We start from the raw sequence: 23966 nt of genomic DNA, 5'->3' as shown, positions 1-23966 counted from the left end.
CGCCTTTCTGTAACCATGAATGAAGCCGTTGGTGCCCTGTCTTGGCAGCAGCACCATACAGCTCTCACTTGGGAAGTTACTAAGTTTAAAATTTGGTAGAGTGAGTCCTCCTTTGTGTTTCGGAGCTTGCCGAATTAGGGATTTGTTTCACACATGTTTATTGGACCATATGAACTTTGAGATGACCTGACTGAGCTCAATAGATAACTTAGAGGGACATTCCCCGAGGGATGGATTGAAAGAGATTCGGGAATTTTGGTCGTACATTCATTTTGACGATGTCAAACTATTACAGACAGCAAAGCTGTCTTAAGTTTTCCTATGAGTGAGTGAAAATTCAGCTACTATATTTTAATAAAGTCTTTACACATATGTACACCAGGGTATTGAAATCTTTTTGGTTTCCATTTTAAAACTATGTCAGGGAGACCTTAAAGGAATACTCCACCCAAAAAACGATTTGGCCTCATTTTCTACTCACCCTCATGCTGAGAAACACTCTGGAGCACTTTTTTGACGATTCAAATGCAGTTGGAGATGTTTGGGGATTTTCGTGGTCAACAAACAGGGACCGACAGAGCCCGACAGAAAAAATGGTCCATAAAATCCACAAAACGTTCCCATTTTCCTTCATACTGCTCGTCCGCTGTAATCCAAGTGTCCTGAGCGCGTAACGTCCATAATTAATTCTTAACGAGGTCATTTAGTACATTTTAAGAGCCCAAACAGGGCGCTGTCATACAGCTCCATTGCATGTCTGCGCGCGCACCCTGAACTACGGAATCCGCGGCAGACCAAGCAACACGCTTGTGCCCTTTCAGCAGGACACCGAATACAAAGCTTTAAAACAGTAGCCAATCACTTTTGTCATTGTCCACAGCTCGGTCACTCACAGCAGAATATAAACAGCGGAACTTCTTCTTCTACGCTTGCAATTTAGAAAAGTAGTCGCTGAAAGCACGCAAGCGTCTGGCTTGGTCTGCCGCGGCTTCCGTAGTTCAGGGTGCGCGCGCAGACATGCAATGGAGCTGTATGAGAGTGCCCTGTTTGGGCTCTTAAAATGTACTAAATGACCTCGTTAAGAATTAATTATGGACGTTACGCGCTCAGGACACTTGGATTACAGCGGACGAGCAGTATGAAGGAAAATGGGAACGTTTTGTGGATTTTATGGACGATTTTTTCTGTCGGGCTCTGTCGGTCCCTGTTTGTTGACAACGAAAATCCCCAAACATCTCCAACTGCATTTGAAACGTCAAAAAAGTGCTCCAGAGTGTTTCTCAGCATGAGGGTGAGTAGAAAATGAGGCCAAATCGTTTTTTGGGTGGAGTATTCCTTTAAAAAGTGACCTGTCCCAAAGGCATGACCTCACTCTTTCCAAAGTTTAACTTATACCGAGACAGTTTCCTGTATTTATTCAATATTTCACACATTTATGTCACAGTCTGTATTCTGTCTTTCCAATTCGACTCCCACTAATATTTGGCAAATGGCGAGTGGCTACATGGCCAGAGTGAGCAGTTAGGCCAATACTGAGCTTTCCTGCCTCGTGCTCCTCTTTGGTCAATTGGTCTGGCAAGCACTAAATTTGTTGCAATTTGAATATATATTTCTAAATAGAAAATAAATACAAAAAAATAGACAGAAGTAAATGTAATGAAGACACGACAGTTTTGAATCTGCATGTGAGGCGCTACCAAACTCCTTTCCACTTTTGTTTCAAAGCAACTTCAGACGTTGCTCTTGTTCCTAAGTTTCTAACTTGAAACTTTGTGTGAAACATCACTGTGGAAACATTGCATAACCACCTCATGAGAGATGAGTTTGCTGTTCCTTGTGTCTTGGGCAGAAGTTTATCACTGAGGCCCCTCAGGGACCGAACACATTCACACCTTTAATGAGAGGGTTGTTAACGTTCATGGCATTGTTGCATCAGCTTGTAAACATGACCGGGCTGGATTGTATGATGCAAGAGAATTGGATTGTATGAATATACATGTTTATTAAAAATATATTCAAGCATTCTGAAAAGTATTTTTTTTTAAAACACAGTGACCTTCATAGTAATCTGAAGTTCATTGTTATAAAGCATTCAAAGTGTTACCAATATAATAACAATCTTCCTGTAAAGTCCATAAAAAAAGGAATCACCAGATTTTTTGGGGATTTTTTTTTGCAGTTCAGTTTACAGATATATTCTTATCTGCTTGTGGTATGGTTTTTGCTTGCTTGTTTGTGTGTTTTATTTAATTATAACTTTAAAATAGTAAACCACTGACAAAAGGCAGTTACAACTTGTCAGACTCATCAACTCAAACAACACTTTGCTGTGTTCATCATTCAAGGCATTTGAGTTCTGTTGTGTGACAATAAGAGGTTGAAAAGTCCCAATGACCGCAAAAATGCCAATCAAAATTTAATGATTCCAAAGAAAAGACTGATTTTTTTTTTTTTTTTTTTTTTTTTTTTATTATTAAATTTCTTAAGAGTAATAGACACAACACAACACGGAGACCCGTGCGTCAACAAACTGTGCATTTGCCATGATTTAATTAAATTACCTCCATGAGCATCTGTCAGCCTTGCTGTATACCAGGGGCATGAAACCAAAATTCACAGAGGTCCGGTCAGGGATATTTTGGTAAAGCAAAGGTCCGGAAGATCATAATGTCTAACTGAATTAGTGTGATATATGCTGATGTAACCCAGTAGTTCTATGAGCATCTGCCTGTCATCAATTGCTAACTATCAAATCAAATGAATTCATGCACTCCTTGACAACCTCCCCATCACTAAATGGTTTTTTGTGGTGCCCCAAAATCCAAGCAACTCTGAGGGAACATTCATTTGCACGTTGCTGGGCAGTGAGTGACTGTCAGGATCCTGGTGGACTGATCATACTGGGCTCCAGGCCCACCGACAGGGGGGGAAAACGGGTCTGTTGTCCCGGGCCCAGGGTTGGGGGGGGGCAGAATTCAAGGCGGGGGGGCCCATCCAGCACCCCACTCACGGATCCCGACGCAGCGTGCAGGCACCGCGCCGCTCGTCCATGCTTCACATGAAGCGTTTCCACGTCCGCTTTGGAGTGTCCGTGCACCACCGATGCGCACGCGCTTTCTCCCATATTTCTCCCATACTACATTTTGAGCCCAGCTGTGTGCAACGTTCAATGCAGGAACGCTGACCCACACATCCTCCAGAAGCTTTTCCGGCACTACAGACTGTTTATCTGCTCCTTTATTACAGATTATTTAGAGAAAATTCAGCACATACACTGTCAGTACATTATCATTAAGTATTAAAGTTTATTTAGCTTTTTTTTTCCTGTTTCTGAATCGCGGGTCAGCGCAGGAGCGATTTAACTTTCACTTCTGTCTGCAGACCTTCTCCTCCCTCCAGACAGAGTCTGCTCTCTCTTTCCACGAGTTTTTCACTCTTTCGGTGTCTTTAAGTGGAGCCATCAGGCTGGAGTTCCGTCTACTTTCACTTTTACCATCATGTTTTGTTTGCTGTAGCGCTCTGGCACATGCATACACTGCCACGAGCTGTGTGCAACGCGGTCTCAAAATCTGGCTGCTGCGCGGACGTACGCGGATTGGTCCGCGGGACCTTAGCGGACAGGAATTCATGACGATTTTAACGTCACGCGGACCAACGCGCACCCACGCGCACCCACGCGGACATGTGAAGCATGGACAGGCACCGCATGCAAGCACCGTGCCACACCGCTTTGTGCGCCGCCGCACCGATCCGCGCGTCACACGCCGTACTGCTCCGCATGCCGCGCTCCGCTCAATATAGTCCAGGTCCGTATTGGATGGCGTCTGGGTCCGGATCCGGACCGCGGTCCGCCAGTTAGTGACCCCTGCTGTAGAAGCTCGGAATAGGAGGTCCACCCCTCCAACTCTCTGAAACCAGACCCAAAGTTCACAGAGGTTAACAAACGAGGAAGGCCAGGCTTAACCAACAAGAAGAGGCTCAGCACCTTGGCCCTCATTTATCAATCCATCTTTCAAACGGGTGTATATCAGAGCGGTGAGTTCATCGTACGACGGGGCTCGCACGGCATTACAGAAACTTCCGTACCTCACCGATCTCAGCGTTTGAGTGATCGGGTGTTGATAAATGCGGCGGCTGAATTTGATCGTCATTAACAAGTTACGCCCTGAAATATTCATCGTTCCGAAGCCCCGCCCACTGAGGTCAAACATGGAAAAGGAGCGATTTTGGCGAAAAAAGAAACTTTTGGGAGCTGGAAATGGATCCTCTCAGGTCTGAGGTGGAGAGAAATCAGGAGGAGCTCTTTGGAAGAATAAAAACTGAAATTAAAGGAGAATAGAAAAACGCAGTCTGGAGGATGCTGTTCACGGCAGCGGTGAGCAGCGTCACCTGGATGAACAGGCACCGGCTGAGGTCTGAACAGATTATAGATCCGTTAATTTAACCCTGATATTACAAATAATGAAGCCGACTCATGTTGTACAGCTCAGAGTTTTATTGTTTTGTTTTATGATGTCTCAGAGTCAGACAGCGCGGCACCGCGGCCCGGTCTCCTTCACACAGCGGGGACGGTCTCACCGAGACACACCTCGGACCGAACGGGACACAGCACACGACCGAACAGGACCCGGGACTCAGTCCACCGAGGGCGGCGCGTGCCACCCGCTGCTGGTGCTGCTTAAATTAAAGACAATTTATAGAAGTTTTAATAAAATGTTTGACTACACGTCCTCTGTCTGTATTTAACCTCCCTTTAGTTCATATGTTATTTTCTAGGCTGCTGGCATCACATCACTGATAAAATAAATAATTTTCTATACTTTAGAGTTTAGCTATTTGCATTTCAGTCGCGGTTCTTCAGGTCCTGTCTCCTCCATCCAGACCCAGTGCGGCTCTGCTGGTTCCCGCATCCTCTTGTGGCGCAAGCGCATCAAAGTAACTCTATCGGCAGTGCAATATTGTGTAAAACTACCTAAATAAAGTCACACACCTTTTCGGGGATGAACAGGAACAGCAGTGTTTCCCCCGCTGGATCTGAGCGTCTGAAGCTGCTCCGCAGCAGCGCGTGTGCATCTTTGCGCACTGTTAAAACTTCCCTCCTCTCCGTGGCAGGATGAACCAGCGGACCTATTGAAAGTTAAAAATCCTTTATTAATCCAACGAGGAAGAATTTTATTAGATATTCCGTAAGGGCATAATTTTATTTTTTATTTATTTATTTTTTAATCTGTACTGAATGTGTGCTGCTCCTGCTTTATGGCATGTTTGAGATGTGCTTTGTAATTATTTTCACGCTCCGCCAGGTTCTTCTGCACTGCACCGCAAGTCCGCACTGACTGAAACTTGTGTACACGATGTCAGACCTATCGTGAGATTTCATCTTTCCGAACGATCACGACCAAATTGATAAATAACCAACCCGTCTTTCATATGGACGTACGACGGGCCCATATACCGCCGTACTACCATTTGATAAATGAGGGCCCTTGTGTCTGGCCTCTGCCACAAAAGAAGACCCAGAACAGACTCTGTTCTTTCAAAGACCTTAATCAGAGAGGCCACAGCTCAGCTTTGATTCGGAATTAATAGACTCTTTATATCATTAGTGATTATGGCAGTAGACAGAATATCAGTTGAAAATGGTAAATGTAAGTACATAGCACTTTTTACACTGTTCGAGCAGATTTTACAGCATTGTAAAATTTTCGAATAAAACCTCCTTTCCTCAGCCAGCACTCTGAAAATGTGTCATGGGTGGGTCTTCCAGCCTGACGATGACCCCAAACATACTGCCAGGACAACAAAGCAGTGGCTCAAAAAGAAGCAGATAAAGATCAGTCGGTCTCCAGACCGCAACCCAATTGGAAACCTGTGTAGGGAGCTGAAGCTCATAGTTTCAAAGAAACATAACGGATTTAGAAACTGGCTGTGAAAATCAAGGGGTAATAATCCCTCCTGAGCTGTGTACAAACCTAGTGACCAACTACAAGAAGTGTGGAACAAACAAAAGTTTCTCTACCAAGTATGGCCAAGTCTCTACCAGGCTTTAGTTGGGGGCTTAATTAATATTTATTTCACTTGATAAAATGCATTGCATTTTGTAATGTTTATATTGTGTTCTTTTGTGCATTTTTTTTTTTTTTACTGATATTCTATCTACTGTCATAATCATAAGCAATCATAAAAAAGTGAGTTTTATTTTGTATCAAAGTGGGAAAACTTACAAGTAAAGCAGGGGATTTAAAAAATATTTCCCCATCCTAGAAGTTCCGATGAAAACTATCAAACTAGCTTTAGCCTCAGAGTCATACTGTTTTGGTGAGTTTGTAAAAACATCCATCCATCCATCCATACATACATACATCCATCCATTTTCAGCCACCTGTCAATCTCCATCCTTCCCATACTCTTGAACAAAACCGCAAGATACTTGAACTTCTCAACTTGGGCCAGGGTCTCTCCATCAACCTGGAGAGGGCAGACCACTTTCTTCCAGTCAAGGACCATGGCCTCCGATTTGGAGGTGCTGATCCTCATCCCCGCCGCTTTACACTCGACTGCAAACTGCCCTTGTGCATGCTGTCGGTCCATATTCAATGAGGCCAACAAGACAACATTGTCTGCAGACTCCTAACTCCCAAAGAACCCCCCACAAGATACCACGAAGGACGTGGTCAAACCCCTTCTCCAAATCTACAAAACACATGTGGAAGTTGTTTGGCCTGCTGGTCACCATCAGTTGCATGGGCAGTCTCTCGAGCCAGCAAGAATTTAAAAGCATGCGTAATGTAACAGCTACAGAAAGAAAGTTTCTGGAACATTTCACTTTATTTTGCCACAGAAGGATTCATTAAAATGAGCTTTTTGTTGATAACGTAGTATTTTTTTGTCCTCATTTTTGATTCTGTTAAAATATCAACATTGTTATCAAGTATATGCTTTGTCACAACAAAGAAAACTTTAAAGGTCACCCTTAAAATGCATTATACTGCTATTGAGCATGTTGACTTGAGATGAAATTGGGGTGTATGTGGCCCCTGAACTAAAATGAGTTTCACAACAATGCTCTAAATTATTAAAAAGGACCACAAAGTAACGTAAAAATTTTACCCTATACTTAAAAAGTTAATGACCAAAGCGAATCACGTTGTTGTCTGCAGTGACCACTCATTGGACAGTTATGGTCCAGGGGGAGGAGCTTAGTAAATGTCAACTGTATTGATTTGTGTGTGTGAAGTTGTGGCAGTGAGTCTCATGAACTTCATTCAAACCATTATGTCGCCTGATCAGTAAGTCAAACCTCATCCTGAAGAGAATCTCTCCTTTGTTCTGTAAATGTGCTTCGTTGAAATTAAGGAGCAGAAGATTGTGGACTGAGGAAGCATGGAGGCCGGAAATATCTTTGATTTGACTGATAACACCACAGTGCACTCCTGTAAAGAGGCAGAGACTGCTACTTGTATCATGGCCATCAGCCCTTCAACAATACGTCTGTTTTTGTACATGTTCATCGGAGGTTCTCTTTCACTTGTGACGATAAGCGGTAACCTTCTGGTAATCACCTCCGTGGCTTACTTCAAACAGCTCCACACTCCTACTAACTACCTCATCCTCTCCCTAGCTGTGGCCGACCTGCTCGTCGGGGCCGTGGTGCTGTTGTTTAACATGGCACTCACCGTCAAGTCATGTTTGTATTTTGGAGATTTGATCTGCAAAATGCGACGGGGTTTTGACATTTCTCTCATGACGACATCAATTCTCAACCTCTGCTGTATTTCTATTGACAGATACTACGCTGTGTGCCAGCCTCTGACATACAGATCCAAAATAAATGATTCTGTGGTTCTCCTCATGATCTTGGGAAGCTGGTTCACTTCTGCTCTCTCTGGATTTGGAACTATGTTTCTTGGTTTCAGAAACTTAGTGTGTGAAGGAAGATGTTTCATATTTCACGTCCCCAAATCAAACATAGTTGCTTGGGTTGTTTCATTTTACATTCCAGTCATGACAATGCTTTGTATCTACCTGAAAATTTTCTTAGTGGCACAGAAACAAACACGCCAAATTCAGAACACAACCTATCGGGGCAAAAATGCAAAAGTAAAAGTCAATAAGATGGAAAGGAAAGCCACAAAGACTCTGGCTGTTGTCTTGGGTGTTTTCCTCTTCTGCTGGACTCCTTTCTTTCTCTCTATAACCTTCAATCCTGTGATTGACTATGTGATCCCATCTCCTCTCATCGAGACCTTTTTTTGGCTCGGTTGGTCCAATTCAATGCTTAATCCGTTTGTGTATGGATTCTTTTACAGCTGGTTCAGATCAGCCTTCAGGATCATCATCTCTGGGAACATATTGAATGGAAATTTTACAAACACAAAATTGCTGTAACTCACTGATCCACCAGCTTTATGAAGTTTCTCAGAAGAAATAAAGCAAAACATAGTGTTCCCTGTATAATACATAATGAAGTCACTCTTGCAAGAAGCTGAAAATTACTAATACTTCATCCTGTGCCACTTTGTGTAAAAGTGATCCAATTCTGTTGTAATTTAAGTAGTTTTTCATGTTATTTATATATATTTTTAAAGAACTGGATCAGAAAAGAAAGCAGATTTAATGAAAAGTTCAAGTTAACTTGAAAGCTTATATCAACCCAATGTGACATCTGCTGAGGGGGGACATTTCATGACCATGATTCATGTGCAGGAAGGTCAATGATATGACCAACGTTGTCACATTAAAGTATGAAGACATGTTTTACATCACTTTGTTGAGTTTTCATGCATTGTCTATGGTCAAATGTGTCTTCCTTTCAAGGTGTCTGCCATGGACTGGTGGCCTGTCCAGCAGCGCCTAAGAGGGACACCAGAGAGCACAGTGAAGGTCAGAGGTTTTTGTCCTTTGAGGTCGTCAAAGTGAGATTTCAACACATCAGTGAGGAATAGAGCAAAAAAAAAAAAAACACTACCATAATCTGCCAATAAAACATTAATTTAAGGACTAATTGAATTGTTTGTGAATTTAACTGACTTTTTTATACTTCATCTGTCACCTGTAACAGTCTATGCAGGTCTGTCCTTCGCTGTCCCTTCAGAACTGATCCCTGTTTGCTGTAACAGCAGTTGTCCTGGCTCACTCCACTCTCCAGACGTCAACTCCACTGGAGTTGTCTTAATGTTTTCATTTTAATCCTGCTCAGTTCGAACAATGTCTAATCCTATTCAGTCCTTCTTAGAGTTTGAGACATGGTAATATTTTTTGTAGCAGCTTGAATTAAAAATGAAATACACAAATTTTAATTCAAATATAATGTGACTTGAACAATCATCCATCTTCCATCCGCCCTATAACCTCCCTTCATATGTTTAAAAATGCATCTGTTCAACATCTACTACTTTCAATCATTTATTTTTTGTTTTATATGATCATTATTATTATTATTATTGTTGTTATTTGAATAATGACTGCAAAGAGCTTTATATCTATGACAGTGACTGATGGTGTGTGTGATGGAGTATGTTTGGTGTGATAGAGAGTGAATGGATATGTGTTTTTTTTTTTTTTTTTTTTTATGATTTCTTGAATAATCACCAAAGTAATCAACACAATATTCAACTACTAAAATAACTGCTGCCTTATTATTATTGCGGAATTAATAGTTACAATAAAAAAAATACAACAATTTTGAGCTCTGAATAGACATAAAAATCCACCAGTCACTGCCAAACTGTCAAGCAAAAACTAACTGTAACAACTCTGTTTCTCCACCTCCACTCTCGTCCTCCAGCACAGAATCGATGCACTCATTGGCCCAGTTTACATGGATGTTTTTTTCAATTCGATTAAAAACAATTGTGTTAAAGGTGCTGTAGGCCGGATTCAGCATCACCGCCATCTTGCTTAGGTTTACCTAACCAAGATGGCGATTTGAAATCCTGCACAGCCAATCCTTTCTTGTTTTCTCTGAAATCACACCCTTACGCAAGTTAAGCCCCTCCCACAAGAATGTGTGACGAACGCCCCTCGACCAATCACGGTTAGAGCCTCAGGGGCTCTTCTGATTGGTCAAAGATACCTGGAGCTGTCGAGATGAAGTGGATTATAGGTGTTCTGTGTTCCAAATGGTACAAAGTCTCTCGCGGAACTTTCAGGTCTTTAGCTTTGCAGCCAGCAGTCCTCAGTGCCGAGTAGAGTGTTTTTATCTGCTGGTTATCGAGAGTTACAAATGTAACTACGGTTCTATGAATCCCGGATGACCGCCAGAGGTGGTGCTTGAAGCACTGGAATGTTCCCTTCGCACATGCGCAGTTCGATTATGTATACCAACAAACGTCACTCGTGTCCCCTGGGTGACCCAGGAACTGTATAAATTCGGGATCTTTACCCAGGAACAGCTCCTACGGAATCTTCTCAGGTGACACGAGGATTCCGAGTGACAGAGCGCTCTGGCAGTCATCCGGGATTCATAGAACCATAGTTACATTCATAACTCTCGTTCTATTTCATCCCTACTGACCGCCAGAGGCGGTGCTTAAAGCACTGGAATGACGAATGCCAACTCAGTCACGAGGAATCCCAGAGACCAACCTCACTGAGAAGCCTCTGCCAGGCCCAGTACCACCCGCAGTGCATGCGGAGGCACAACGGCCAACCTGTAGCACCTGAAAAAGGTGCCAGGCATCGTCCAGACGGCGACAGCACATAACTCGGCCAAGGGCACCCCCTTCAGGACGACCCAAGACGTGGACACCGCCCTGGTGGAGCGGCAATGCACACCCTCGGGCAAAGGCCGGCCTGCGGCCTGGAATGGCGAACAGTGTCCACAACCCAGTGGGACAGGCGCTGCCTGGAGAGAGCAAAGCCCTTACTAGGGCCACCGTAGAAGACCACTGGCTGGCCAGATGTCGGCACATCTGCATAGCAGCCATGCAGCGTTCCAGAGTTCTAGCCGGGTGGGCCACAAACTGAGTCGCATAGGTTGGCTGTCCACAGCCCCGACAGCACTCTAGGAAGGACGTGGCAGTCACCGGAGACATGCTGAGAGAATAGATCGCCTACAGTGGAAGCACCACCTACAGCGTAGCACCGCTAACAGTGTAGCACCGCCAACAGCATCGCACCACCAACAACGTAAGGTAAGCCTGCAGCAACATACCACACAAGAACAATGGTGCACCCGCTTTGCACATAGTGCCCACAGGAACAGCGGCACCACAATATACAAAGACGTGTGCGTCTGTCTGTGTGTGTGTGTGTGTGTGTGTGTGTGTGTGTGTGTGTGTGTGTGTGTGTGTTCGTGGCGGTACCACAATACACAAAGACAGGAATGTGTGTATCCTGGATGGAGCCGGCGAACAACAGGCTGGGTGGGGGTGGTGGGGGTGGTGGGGGGCGAGTTCATGGCCCCGACTGCGGTGGGGGGGGTGCCCAGCCTCAGCCTCAGCCTCAGGAAACAGTGATGCGCACCTGGCCTGCACGCAAACACGGAGGCTGGAACACGGCGGCAGCACTGGCCCCCCGTCCGCCTGCTAGCGGCGGCATAACCCGCGGAAGCGGCTGTACACACAACAGACCAGAAAGATACACAGCAGCTGGTTGCAAGAGGCGGCTGGCCTCTTACACCACAACACACATCACAGGCTAGCTGCTCTGCCGAACAAAAAGCTCGGTGGAACTGACCCGTGGGTGGTGGGAGGCGGAGCTTCACACCAATGGTCTCCTCCCTCATGGGGAGGGGGGGCGCTGCTTTTGTCACATTGACTTTTTTTTTTGCCAAAATTCAGAAAGAGAGATGACCCTAAAGTCATGTGGTAACAGACTGAGTTAGGGTTTGCATAGCGTTATATTAATGAGATCCCTTGAAGTGCCGTTCCTGGGTCACCCAGGGGTCACGAGTGACGTTTGTTGGTATACATACTCGAACTGCGCATGCGTGAAGGGAACATTCCAGTGCTTTAAGAACCCCCTCTGGCGGTCACTAGGGATGAAATAGAACTGCTACAAATAATGTTCCAACATCTCTATGATACGCTACTCAAGGAGTAGGTGCTCTCCTGGCCGGAGTCCGCCCCGCGAGGCGCCACGTCTCGGTGTGAGCACCGGGGCTCTGCTTCACATGCCGATGTTTCTAATTAACTGGGGTCCATGTTAATTTGTGATGAACAGATGTTGAAATGCCAACTGAAACTTGTCGTCTTTCTAGCGAACATTGATTATCTACAGTTACAGTAAATTTATAAGTTTAGAGTCTTTTGTGATAGTGGGGCAGATTACTCAAAAAAATCTTTCATTTGGTGATACAAGCACCAAAATTGGCCCACAGGTGCTTCAGAACCTCCTCTTTCAGAAAAGCATGTTAGTGAAATTCAAAAACAAAATGGCCACCTTTTTTCAAGATGGCCACCATTAATTACAGTGTGAAACAGTATTTGCACTAAATATTATATGAATTAGCACTGTCTCAGTAAAGTTACCCATGTGGTATCTCAAATTGTCATAACAGAAGTACAACAGACTGAACTGACATGCTTCAATTTAGCCTGAATCATTGTTTTACTCTTGGCATTTACAGGTACACAGTTGTGTGCACTTCAGGGTGTAGCGATAACATTTGTATGGTCCCGACATTCACCCGTACAATGACCTTTTGTCAGCTGCTGACAAGACTGAGCAATGGGGAGGAGGGTCGTCCAAAGAACTTCCCAGGTTTCCCCATGCATTTTCCAGCCCCAGTTGCCAGGGCTTTCAGAATTCATTTTGTGGACTGTTCCCTGGCCCCATATGCAGGCAGCTTGGTCGGTTGATCGTTTCACATGCTCAACAAGAGATGCACTAGTTGGTGGGATGGAATCATAGGATCTTCAAGTGCAGTCTTGCCTCATCAACCTTGGTCGTGTTGCTGTGCTTGTCATACATAGTGACAACAAACTTTTCAAGAATGTCAAGGTCGGCATCTTCTATGGTAGGTGGGTACCGGCTGCGTTTCTTGAATACTGGGCTCACCTCAGGACAAACTGCCCATGTTTTCCATGCCCTTGTCTTGCCTCTACCTCGAAATGCTGTCATAACAACACAACCAGTGAAGGCATGAAATAAGAGCATGCCACTAGATTTCTCAGGGCCAAGGTTCCTCACCAAGTCGTGAATTGGGAACCATCTAATGGACTGCCCCTGACCAAATTCCACCCAAAGCATTTCTAAGCCTGCATCCTGAAGACTCGCAAAGACACCAACTGCTATGACAAGAATGTCTGTGTCAACACAGACTCTGTCTGCTGTTTGACTGCATGGAGGGCATGTGTGAAAATCCTGGACTCAGCTTCTTCATGATTGCAAGGATGTAGACCTTCAAAGTTGATGGGTTTGTTTTACAAGACCTTCTCCCCTTTGGTCATAACTATGACATTGTCGAGACACATGGATACAATCTTGTCTGCTAGGTACTTAAACAGTTCTGTCTTATTGTCACTGTCATCATCGGCTTTATTATATGAAAACACATTCATTTTATATTTGGACCAAAAACAAACTGTTAATTGGAGTTCCTCTTAAAAAAATTGCAATTTGTCAGGTTTGCTTTGGCAGCCATCTTGAAAACTGGCAGCCATCTTGAATTTTCTGATGGCTAACGTACTTTTCTTAAAATGTATGTTCTGAACTTCATCTGTGCCAATTTTGCTGCTTGTATCACCAAGTGAAAGATTCTTATGAAATATTGAGATAATCTGTCCCACTGTGAGTCTTATTTTAACATCTGCTGTTACCTCTCCTCCATACCCCCACCATCAGACCCAGGTTGGGAGGCTGCCTGGGGAACTGTCCAGCAGAGCAAACTTGCCCTCCTGCTTCCCTCATGAGAGTGAGAGAGACCATCTGTACTCCTGTCCTGTGGATCACCTTGAACTTTAAAGGCTGAAAAGCCAGATACCACTGGATGATCCGGGTTTAAGTATCTTTCATGCGGTGGAATGACTGGATGGTAGCATGGTCCAAACAGAGGCTGAATGGGCATCCCAGTAGGTAGTAGCACCCACCAAATAGCGAGGGCTTCCTTCTCCACCGTGCTGTACTTGCTCTCCCTCTGTGAGAGCTTCTTGCTGATGTACAGCACAAGGTGGTCGACACCCTCCACCTGCTCGGACAAAACGACCCCCAGCCCTCCGTTTGATGCATCAGTCTGCAGAACATGTGTGTGAAGCAGTGGCTCCCCACAGGGAGCCTGTTTCACCCTCTCCAACGCCAACTGGCACATCTCCGTCCACTGTCAGTGGATTGGTCAGGTCAACAAAGTTCAGGATGAACCGTCTATAATTTGTTGTAGGCTCCGTCAATCTCGAGAGATCATGGACAAGCCAGGGCGAAGTAGTGGAGGAACTGAGATGCCCAGTCGACAGATCCCCCTTCTCAGCCTCGTTGGCAGTGGCCAACGGAAGGGACAGGCCCATATGGTTGGTACCTACTTGGTTACAGGAGTCACTGGTAGAGGCCACAAAGACCAAGCGCCTTTGGGGCTCCACTCCGGATTTTTTCTGTAGGGGGGGGGTTTCCCTTAGCCTTTGTCACTCCCATGACAACAACAAGGCAGTAGTGCTATTTTACCCATAGCTGGGGGTTGCGACATGCAGACAGGGGGAGACAGGAATTGAAAAAACAACTTCTCGATTGTAAGGCGACTGCACTCCCCAGTAATCCACAGTTGTTGATAATACTTTGATAACAACAAAAACCACCTCATCTCTTTTTTCGACTTGGGCTGTGGGCAGGGTGCAATCACTGCGGTCTTGTCTACTTGTGGCCTGTGGCACCTGCCTACCACCCAAGTGATGCCACAGATACCGTACCTCCCTCCATCTAACTGCACACTTCCCTGGGTTGGCAGTGAGACATGCACATCTCAGAGATGGAAGCACCACAGCACAGCTGCATATGCTCCTCCCACGTGTCTTGATGAATAATCACATCATCAAGGTAGGTGGCAGCATACGCAGTGTCAGGCCACAGCACCTGGTCCATGAGATGCTGGAAAGTGGTGGGTGCACCAAACAACTCAAAAGGAAGCTTGACAAACAGGTAAAAACCATAGAGTGTGAAGAAGGCCATTTTCTCATTGGACTCTGAAGACAAAGGTATCTGCCAGTTGCCCTTGGCTGAATGCAGTGCTGTTAAAAAATGAGCCCTGCCTAGCTGATCCAGAAGATCCTCAACCTGGGGCATTTGGTAGGCATTAAAACGTGACACCTCATTCACCTTGCGGTAGTCCACAGAAACCATACCGAGCCATCTTTCTTGGAACAAGAACAATAGGGCAACACCAGGCACTGTGTGATGTTTTGTTACTCCCATTTCTAGCATAGTCTCTAATTTTTCATGAACCTCTGTTCTTTAATGTTCATGTAACCTTTAGGGTTGCTTACCAACTCGGCTCCAAGCTAAGTCAGCCCCATGCAAACTCGCAGGGGTCTCAAGTCTCACGTATTGATCGTGACAGTCATGCATTTCGGTCTTTAGTCACGCACTCACACCACACATTACATTTCTCACGCTGAAAAAAAAATGGTGGTAATATTGTCTGGTGCACTGCTGCTATGGAATCGGGATGAATCAAACACGTGTGCAAGCCTGTCACTTACCTGTCAATCAAAAAAGGGAAAGGGGCGGGCTAAAATAGCGCAAAACAACCAATGAAAAAACATTATTATCAGGTGAGTCTGCTAGAGAGCGAGCGGCATTTGTGAGTGGATTTAACAGATGTTTATCTGACACACATTACATTGTGCTTTACCTTGCACATCGTCCCCAGAGAAGAGCTTCAAAATGCTGCTACGTATTCTTTGATTGGGCATTTTATTGTGTGTGTTTTCCATTGCTAAAACCTCTGTTAAAGCGGTCAATGCAGTGTTTCATATGAACTAGTTTCCTTGTTAACTGGTGACTGACTTCCTTCAGCATTTCCTGCTGCTGCTGTTGCTAGTAGCAGTCAGTGTTGAAATCAGACTAATAAAATCTGTGATACGGCTTTTTGTCTGATGTTTAACGTCTACCAGCAATAAGTGACATGAAAGAAACCCAGTCGCCAATTAATAGGGACACCAGTTATTCCAAAACACTGGCTCCACTTTGGTTTTGAGACACTCCTTCTCCACTAGTTAGCTGCTGCGTTCAGGTGACTGCAGAAAACTCGGTCGTTCAAATGAAGGCAGCGGCAACAGCTCGGACTCACAAGGCACACATTATATACGTGAAGGAAGCGTGGATAATTTGCACATTGGAACGGTTCTCAGACAACTGTGGACCAGCTCTCGCCATTGACTTAAAAGAGCCGTTCAAATGACCGACTCGTTCAATGAACGTCACAGCAGACGTGTTTGATTCCTACCGGTTCCATAGCAGTGGCGCACCAGACAAATTTAGCGTTTTTTTTTTTTTTTTTCAGCGAGAGAAAGTTTGCATGGGGCAGACCTGACTGTAAGCCTTCTCTTGGGTATGGTCATCATGGCTCTCTGCCTGAATGGGTGGGGGCAGCTCGTTGGCTCTTGGGGCCCTGGTCCATGGGCCCTCTGCTCTGTCCAACCTGGGCGTCCATTGTGCAGTGTTATTGGTGCCAGCTGGTCTTAGTTCCCTGGGGACCAGACCCCTGGCTGCTGGAGGTCCCTGGCCAGGACTTTTCACTGTCCCCTTGTGGATCAGTGCATCAACATTTTTCTCGGGTGGTGGCTGGAATCTGAGCTCTGGGATTGCTGCTGATCGCCTGGATCTTGGAAGCCTCTCTGGCCTGTTTCTGATTGCCTCAGAGGTCAGAGGTCATATTTACATGATTACAGTCACATTTGCATGATTTAGCTGATCTTTAATCTCTGTGCAATCTTCAAGATTTTTCAGGGATATTTTATCATTTTCGGCCCCAGAAAGTTTCCTTAGCTTTATTTTGAGATTGTAGTAATTTTCTGGAGTATTTGTTTTTTTGTTTGTTTTTTTCTTTTTTTTTTTTTTGTGAACATCAACATTTTTATCACGTATACCCTATGTCACCAGAAAGAAAAACAATAAAGTTTTTCTTTAAAGTTTATTATGGCACTGATGACCCACTTGAAGTGAAACTGAGGTGTATGTGGCCCCTGAACTAAAGGGTTCAGGGCCCACAAATGTCACAATACTGCTCTAAATCATTGAAAAGGACCACAAAGTAAAGTAAAAACTGTACTCAATACTTGAAAAGTTACTGACCAAGGTGGATCATTTTGTTGTTGGCAGTGACCTCTCATTGGACAGTTATGGTCCAGGAGGAGGAGCTCAGTAAATGTCAACTGAATTGATTTATGTGTGTGAAGTTGTGGCAGACAGTAGTCTGTGAGTGTACTGTGTCTCATGAACTTCATTCAAACCATCATGTAGCCTGATCAATAAGTCAAACCTCATCCTGAAGAGAATCTCTCCTTTGTTCTGTAAATGTGCTTCGTTGAAATTAAGGAGCAGAAGATTGTGGACTGAGGAAGCATGGAGGCCGGAAACATCCTCAACGGGACTGATAACACCGCAGTGCACTCCTGTCACGAGGCAGAGACAGCTGCATGCATCATGGCCATCAGCCCTTCAACAATACGTCTGTTTTTATACATGTTCATCGGAGGTTCTCTTTCACTTGTGACGATAAGCGGCAACCTTCTGGTAATCACCTCCGTGGCTTACTTCCAACAGCTCCACACTCCTACTAACTACCTCATCCTCTCCCTGGCTGTGGCCGACCTGCTCGTCGGGGCCGTGGTGCTGTTGTTTAACATGGCACTCACCGTCAAGTCATGTTTGTATTTTGGGAATTTGAGCTGCAAAATGCGACGGAGTTTTGATATTTCTCTCATGACGACATCAATTCTCAACCTCTGCTGTATTTCTATTGACAGATACTATGCTGTGTGCCAGCCTCTGACATACAGATCCAAAATAAATGACTCTGTTGTTCTCCTCATGATCTTGGGAAGCTGGTTTGCTTCTGCTCTCTCTGGGTTTGGAGTTATGTTTGTGGGTCTCAGAAACTCCGTTTGTGAAGGAAGATGTTTCATATTTCACATCCCCAAATCAAATGTAGTTGGAGCGGTTGTGTCGCTTTACATTCCAGTCATGATAATGCTTTGTATTTACCTGAAAATTTTCTCTGTGGCACAGAAACAAGCACGATGCATTCAGAATAGAACCTGTCAAGGCAAAAAATCAATAGTTAAAGTCAATAAGATGGAAAGGAAAGCCACAAAGACTCTGGCTGTTGTCTTGGGTGTTTTCCTCTTCTGCTGGACTCCTTTCTTTCTCTCTCTAACATTCAATCCTTTGACTGACTATGTGATCCCCTCAGCTCTCACTGAGACCTTTGTTTGGCTCGGCTGGTCCAGTTCAATGCTTAATCCGTTTGTGTATGGATTCTTTTACAGCTGGTTCAGATCGGCCTTCAGGATCATCATCTCTGGGAAAATATTCAAAGGCAATTTTAAAAACACAAAATTGTTGTAAGTGACTGACTCACCAGCTTAAACCTACAGTGTATGTTCAAGGCTGTGGTTAACACTGTTACAGTACAGCATGAAGACATGTTTCAGCCTTGACTGGACTTAGGTGTCATGTCCTGTCTCTGCTCTGATGTGTCAGTCTTTCAAGATGCCAGTGATTTTACAGACAACCCATCCAGAATGAACTCTGTCCTAGTTAGCTGATATGATTTGATGGCTTCAGAAAGAAATTTTGAAAAATCAGTAATAATCACTGATCCATGAATGGACATCAGCCTGTCTTCTACACCTGTTTGAATCAGAAAAGGTTTTCAGGGACTTGAGCCTACTCCCACAGCTCCACGAGGCCAGCATTACCCATTGAAATCAATGACACAGTCTGACAGAAGAAACGAAATACCGTATTGGCCCGAATATAAGACGATATTTCTTTCCAGAAATTGTATCCTCAAAAGTGGGGTCGTGTTATAATCGCGGACTTACGGTAGATGGTCAATACGCATCTGCGCCGCTAGATGGAGTCAAAGTATCACTGACCAGAGAGCGAGTGGAGCGATGAAATGAGATCAAATGATCTGACGAAAAATGGCGGATAATCTGGAACAAAGGGGCTCGAACGCTGGACAACTGAGCAAACAACAGAGGCGAAGTTATGATACCAACTTTAAACTGATGGTGATCAACGCAGCAGAGTCATCAAACAACTGCCAAGCCACCAGGAGATCTGGTGTAGCAGAGTTCGATATTGGAGAGCACAGAAAAAACGCCTACAGATGCTAACGCTATGAGAAAAGCTTTCCGTGGTCCCAAGAGCGACGCTTCAGAGAGACTGATAGAAGGATGAGTGAATACGAAACTGAAAAACGGAAAGACGGAATGCCCACCACCAGAGCCTGATTAAGCTGAAGGCAATGGAAAGTTATTTACATCATTTATGCAGTTTTGACCCCTTGAGGCTTCTTATTTGTTGCTTATTTTGAGAAAGAGAATATATTTTTTATTCAATACTGTAGTAATATTTTTTTTCATTTTATATCTCGTGAAATGTTATCTCAGTTGTGAGTTTGAGTTTATAATAATTGTATAATAAAAAGTTGTTTTATGAGTGACCTTACTGTCTTCAGCATTTTTTTTTCCACAAAATGATCTTTGAAAAATAGGGGTCGTGTTATAATCGGAGTCGTCTTATATTCGGGCCAATACAGTACTCTGCTAAGAATCAAACAGTCTAACTCTGCTGTGATGCTTTTTAACACGACACCACTTAGCCACATTATAGACAATGAAAAATTGACTATGAATTTCAGCTGCTGCTATTTATGTACAGCACTTCAGTTCTTTTTTCTTTCCGATAAGTGCTTTTGAGTTCATGAGAACGGGCTGTATGTTGACATTGTAATAATTGTCACTTTTATTTCTTTGTCTTTTTGAAAAATTGACCTTTGTCAGTGAGGAGGACCGAATGTCTTTTGAGCTGGCCACTCTCATAAATAATAGTTGTGAAAGGAAAGTATTTTTTCATTAAAAGTAAATGTGTACACTATGAAACATCATCTGTGATCAGACTCATTTAGCATCAGTTAACTTACATGTAATAAAGGAGACAAGATTGTGTCTGGTATCATCATGAGATCAATAGTACCTAAAGTCCAGATTATCAGATGAAAAAACTCAATCTGACGGCCACTCTCAAACTATTCTTCAAAAACGGGTTTAATTACTGAAGAGCAGTGTGAAATGTCAGAAGATATTTGTCTTTCTTTACTTTTCTGTTGTCATTAGTCTTGTTGCTAATCCTGTTCTCGTCGTAATGTCACGACTAAGATGGCGGCGGTTCAGAAAGTTCATCTAAAACACATGCCTCATCACTACTCCTGATCGTGGGAGATGAGGGCCATGGGGTCTTTCTGCACCCCTGTTTCCAGGTGCGTCCTGGTGCCAACTGGTTTCCCCACAGGCCTGGAATCCAGGCCGCCTGTGGGCTGGGTGACTGCTGGTTTTGGGGGCACACAGCTGTTTGCATCTGTGTGGGGGCACGGGGCAGCAGATGTGGGTGGTGGTAGGCAGTGTTAGTCGAGTTACTTGGAAATAGTAATTAGTTACTGCTTACTTGTCCAAGAAAGTAATCTTGTTCCTTTAGTGATTAATTTCAAAAGTTATTAGTGTATTTATTACTATACTCTTCAAAAACATGATGCACAACCTGAATGCACGTTACAGCAATAAAGCTTTCAGCATGATTCTATTCTTTCTCTATATTCCATCACAAATCATGATCTAAATGGAATCAGATAAAAGTGTCCTGATTAAACTTTTTCTTACTTTCAATCTTTTAATTTTATGCAAATTACACCAAATTGAAAAATAAAAATAAAATAAAGTTAGATTTCTGCATATTTCTAACACTTCATTCCAACAAAATAAGATGGAAAAAAAACCAAAAAAAAAACAATGGTGTGTACCCAGTGGTGGGGCAAGGGTCAGTGGGGGCTCCAAGCAAGAAATTCATCGGGCCCCCAGCCCATCCGTGCACATCGAAAAAATTGCTTTTTGCACACAATTTGCACCTAGTGGGTGCCCCCTAAAGGCCGGGGCCCCAGGCAAATGCCTGGTTTGCCTGTTGGCACGCTCCGCCTCTGTGTGTATCCTTCCAGCATTCATACATTGAAATTTAGAAATCATATCATTTCCTTGTGGACTTGAGGACCCTTTCGAAAATGAGATGTCACATCTTAAGGGTTTTATCCTCTCAAGAGTTAAAAAAAATGAATGAAAGTTTCTGAGTCTCCAGGGGAAATGGGAAATATGCCCTCAACAATATAGACAGAGATGTTCTTCTTCACTTCTGTCCTGCTGCTCTTCAGTCTCATTTCACTTGTTCATCAGGAGAAGGGTCCTCGAAGGTTCTCCTGGTAGGGGTGTGGTCTCCACAGCGGGAGGTTCTCCTGGTGAGCATATGGTCTCCACAGCGGGTGTGTCAGTGGTTTTATCTATGGGTTCCTCACGGAGTTTCCATGCACATTAGGTGAAAGTTTTATTTCCGTGTGCTCTGCACGCCCTGTACAGTGGACACTGTTTTTTCCCACCCGCCCACTTGAGTGGGTGGGGGCAGGATGTCCTGACTGGTGCCTTCCCCTGCCTACTTCTGGACCAGTATGTGGTTTTTCTGAGGGGTTGGCTGGGATCTGGGATTGCCTGGGTCCTGAGGGCCTCTCTGGCTTGCTCATAAAAAATTAGTTCAGGTTTAACTACACACGTTAAGAGCAGTGGACTGCTGTGAGAGGTGTCCAGGGAGCGGTTGTGGGTCAAACCTGCAAATTTAGGATCCCAAGTGCGCTTCTATAACCTCAAGTTTAGATTATGGCAGACAACAAATTCACTGCCTTTTCTATCGTTCAGTTTTAAGAAAATAGGGCTGTTTTCTTAGAAAGACCTAAATGTAATTAAACACAATGTGTTTGTCCATAATTAGAATAGAATAGAATAGAATAGAATAAAATATAATAGAATAGAATAGAATAGAATAGAATTTTAATGCAAATAGGGCTTTATTAAGCCCACCTCTACCTCTGTTGTTTCTTTCCTTCAAGTGTGGCGTGCACTGGCAGAACAGCTTGAAAATGAATGTGGCAATGGAGGATAAATATAGGTTTGTTAAATCTTACCTCTTCTTAAAATTCACCACTTTGACAAATTATGAGCAATGAAAAATGGACTAAATTTCAAGCGCTGCTATTTATGTACAACACTGTGGTTCACTTTGGGCACTGCGCCATACCTGTTGAGGCCGGTTCTCTTGGCTATAGTTATGGCTCGCTGCTTGAGCAGGTAGGGGCAGTTCTTCCACTATTGGGGCCCTGGGCCCTCTGCTCTGCCCGCCCTAGGCGTCCAGTACCTGGTAAGATCAGTGCCAACTGGTCTTAGTCCCCATCTCTAAATCATTCAAAAGGACCACAAATTAAAGTAAAACCTTTACTGAATACTTGAAAAGTTACTGACCAATGTGAATCACATTGTTGTCTGCAGTGACCTCTCATTGGACAGTTATGGTTCAGGGGGAGGAGCTTAGTAAATGTCAGCTGAATTGATTTATGTGTGTGAAGCTGTGTATTATCTCTCATGAACTTCATTCAAACCATCATGTAGCCCGTTCAGTCAGTCAAACCTCATCCTGAAGAGAATCTCTCCTTTGTTTGTTGTAAATGTGCTTTGTGGAAATTAACGAGCAGAAGATTGTGGACTGAGGAAGCATGGAGGCCGGAAACATCCTCAACGGGACTGATAACACCACAGTGCACTCCTGTAAAGAGGCAGAGACTGCTACTTGCATCATGGCCATCAGCCCTTCAACAATACGTCTGTTTTTATACATGTTCATCGGAGGTTCTCTTTCACTTGTGACGATAAGCGGCAACCTTCTGGTAATCACCTCCGTGGCTTACTTCAAACAGCTCCACACTCCTACTAACTACCTCATTCTCTCCCTGGCTGTGGCCGACCTGCTCGTCGGGGCCGTGGTGCTGTTGTTTAACATGGCACTAACCGTCAAGTCATGTTTGTATTTTGGAGATTTGATCTGCAAAATGCGACGGGGTTTTGACATTTCTCTCATGACGACATCAATTCTCAACCTCTGCTGTATTTCTATTGACAGATACTACGCTGTGTGCCAGCCTCTGACATACAGATCCAAAATAAATGACTCTGTTGTTCTCCTCATGATCTTGGGAAGCTGGTCCGCTTCTGCTCTCTCTGGATTTGGAATCATGTTTGTGGGTCTCAGAAACTTTGTTTGTGAAGGAAGATGTTTCATATTTCACATCCCAAAATCAAATATAGTTGGCTCGATCGTGTCATTTTACATTCCAGTCATGTTAATGCTTTTCGTCTACCTGAAAATATTTTCTGTGGCACAGAAACAAGCACGATGCATTCAGAACGCAACATGTCAGGCCAAAAAATCAATAGTTATAGTCAATAAGATGGAAAGGAAAGCCACAAAGACTCTGGCTGTTGTCTTGGGTGTTTTCCTCTTCTGCTGGACTCCTTTCTTTCTCTCTATAACATTCAATCCCGTGACTGACTATGTGATCCCCTCAGCTCTCACTGAGACCTTTGTTTGGCTTGGCTGGTCCAATTCAATGCTTAATCCGTTTGTGTATGGATTCTTTTACAGCTGGTTCAGATCGGCCTTCAGGATCATCATCTCTGGGAAAATATTCAAAGGCAATTTTACAAACACAAAATTGTTGTAAGTGACTGACTCACCAGCTTAAACCTACAGTGTATGTTCAAGGCTGTGGTTAACATTGTTACATTAAAGCATGAAGACATTTAATTTTTGATTTGGCTGAGTTTTCATGTCCTGTCTCTGCTCCAATGTTTCGGATTTTCAAGATGTCAGTGATTTTACAGACAACCTGTCCAGGATGAACTCTGTCTTAGTTATAGCTGATATGACTTCTGACAGAG

The 23966-nt window shown here is 44.0% G+C and overlaps 3 protein-coding genes across 3 annotated transcripts; all 3 read left to right on the top strand.

Moving 5' to 3' along the window:
• Positions 1 to 7383: 7383 nt before the first annotated feature.
• On the top strand, positions 7384 to 8388 carry LOC115402367 (trace amine-associated receptor 1-like). Its single transcript, XM_030110874.1, has 2 exons — positions 7384 to 7711; positions 7784 to 8388. The coding sequence occupies exons 1-2, from the start codon at positions 7384 to 7386 to the stop codon at positions 8386 to 8388; spliced, it is 933 nt and encodes a 310-aa protein (XP_029966734.1).
• Positions 8389 to 17493: 9105 nt separating this feature from the next.
• On the top strand, positions 17494 to 18498 carry LOC115402366 (trace amine-associated receptor 1-like). The gene is made up of 2 exons (XM_030110873.1): positions 17494 to 17821; positions 17894 to 18498. Exons 1-2 carry the CDS (start codon positions 17494 to 17496, stop codon positions 18496 to 18498), a joined length of 933 nt encoding a protein of 310 aa, XP_029966733.1.
• A 4246-nt stretch (positions 18499 to 22744) lies between these two features.
• On the top strand, positions 22745 to 23749 carry LOC115402364 (trace amine-associated receptor 1-like). The gene is made up of 2 exons (XM_030110872.1): positions 22745 to 23072; positions 23145 to 23749. The coding sequence occupies exons 1-2, from the start codon at positions 22745 to 22747 to the stop codon at positions 23747 to 23749; spliced, it is 933 nt and encodes a 310-aa protein (XP_029966732.1).
• The last annotated feature ends 217 nt before the right edge of the window (positions 23750 to 23966 follow it).

Source organism: Salarias fasciatus, chromosome 15, assembly GCF_902148845.1.
Source record: "Salarias fasciatus chromosome 15, fSalaFa1.1, whole genome shotgun sequence".
Taxonomy (NCBI): domain Eukaryota; kingdom Metazoa; phylum Chordata; class Actinopteri; order Blenniiformes; family Blenniidae; genus Salarias; species Salarias fasciatus.
Note: the sequence above shows the minus strand (reverse complement) of the source record. Positions and strands in the feature narration are given on the sequence as shown.

Coding starts and splice junctions, on each gene's coding strand:
- LOC115402367 (XM_030110874.1), top strand. CDS start 7,384: ATGGAGGCCGGAAATATCTTTGATTTGACTGATAACACCACAGTGCAC. Junction 7,712..7,783: donor GTATTTTGGAGATTTGATCT/GCAAAATGCGAC, acceptor GTATTTCTATTG/ACAGATACTACGCTGTGTGC.
- LOC115402364 (XM_030110872.1), top strand. CDS start 22,745: ATGGAGGCCGGAAACATCCTCAACGGGACTGATAACACCACAGTGCAC. Junction 23,073..23,144: donor GTATTTTGGAGATTTGATCT/GCAAAATGCGAC, acceptor GTATTTCTATTG/ACAGATACTACGCTGTGTGC.
- LOC115402366 (XM_030110873.1), top strand. CDS start 17,494: ATGGAGGCCGGAAACATCCTCAACGGGACTGATAACACCGCAGTGCAC. Junction 17,822..17,893: donor GTATTTTGGGAATTTGAGCT/GCAAAATGCGAC, acceptor GTATTTCTATTG/ACAGATACTATGCTGTGTGC.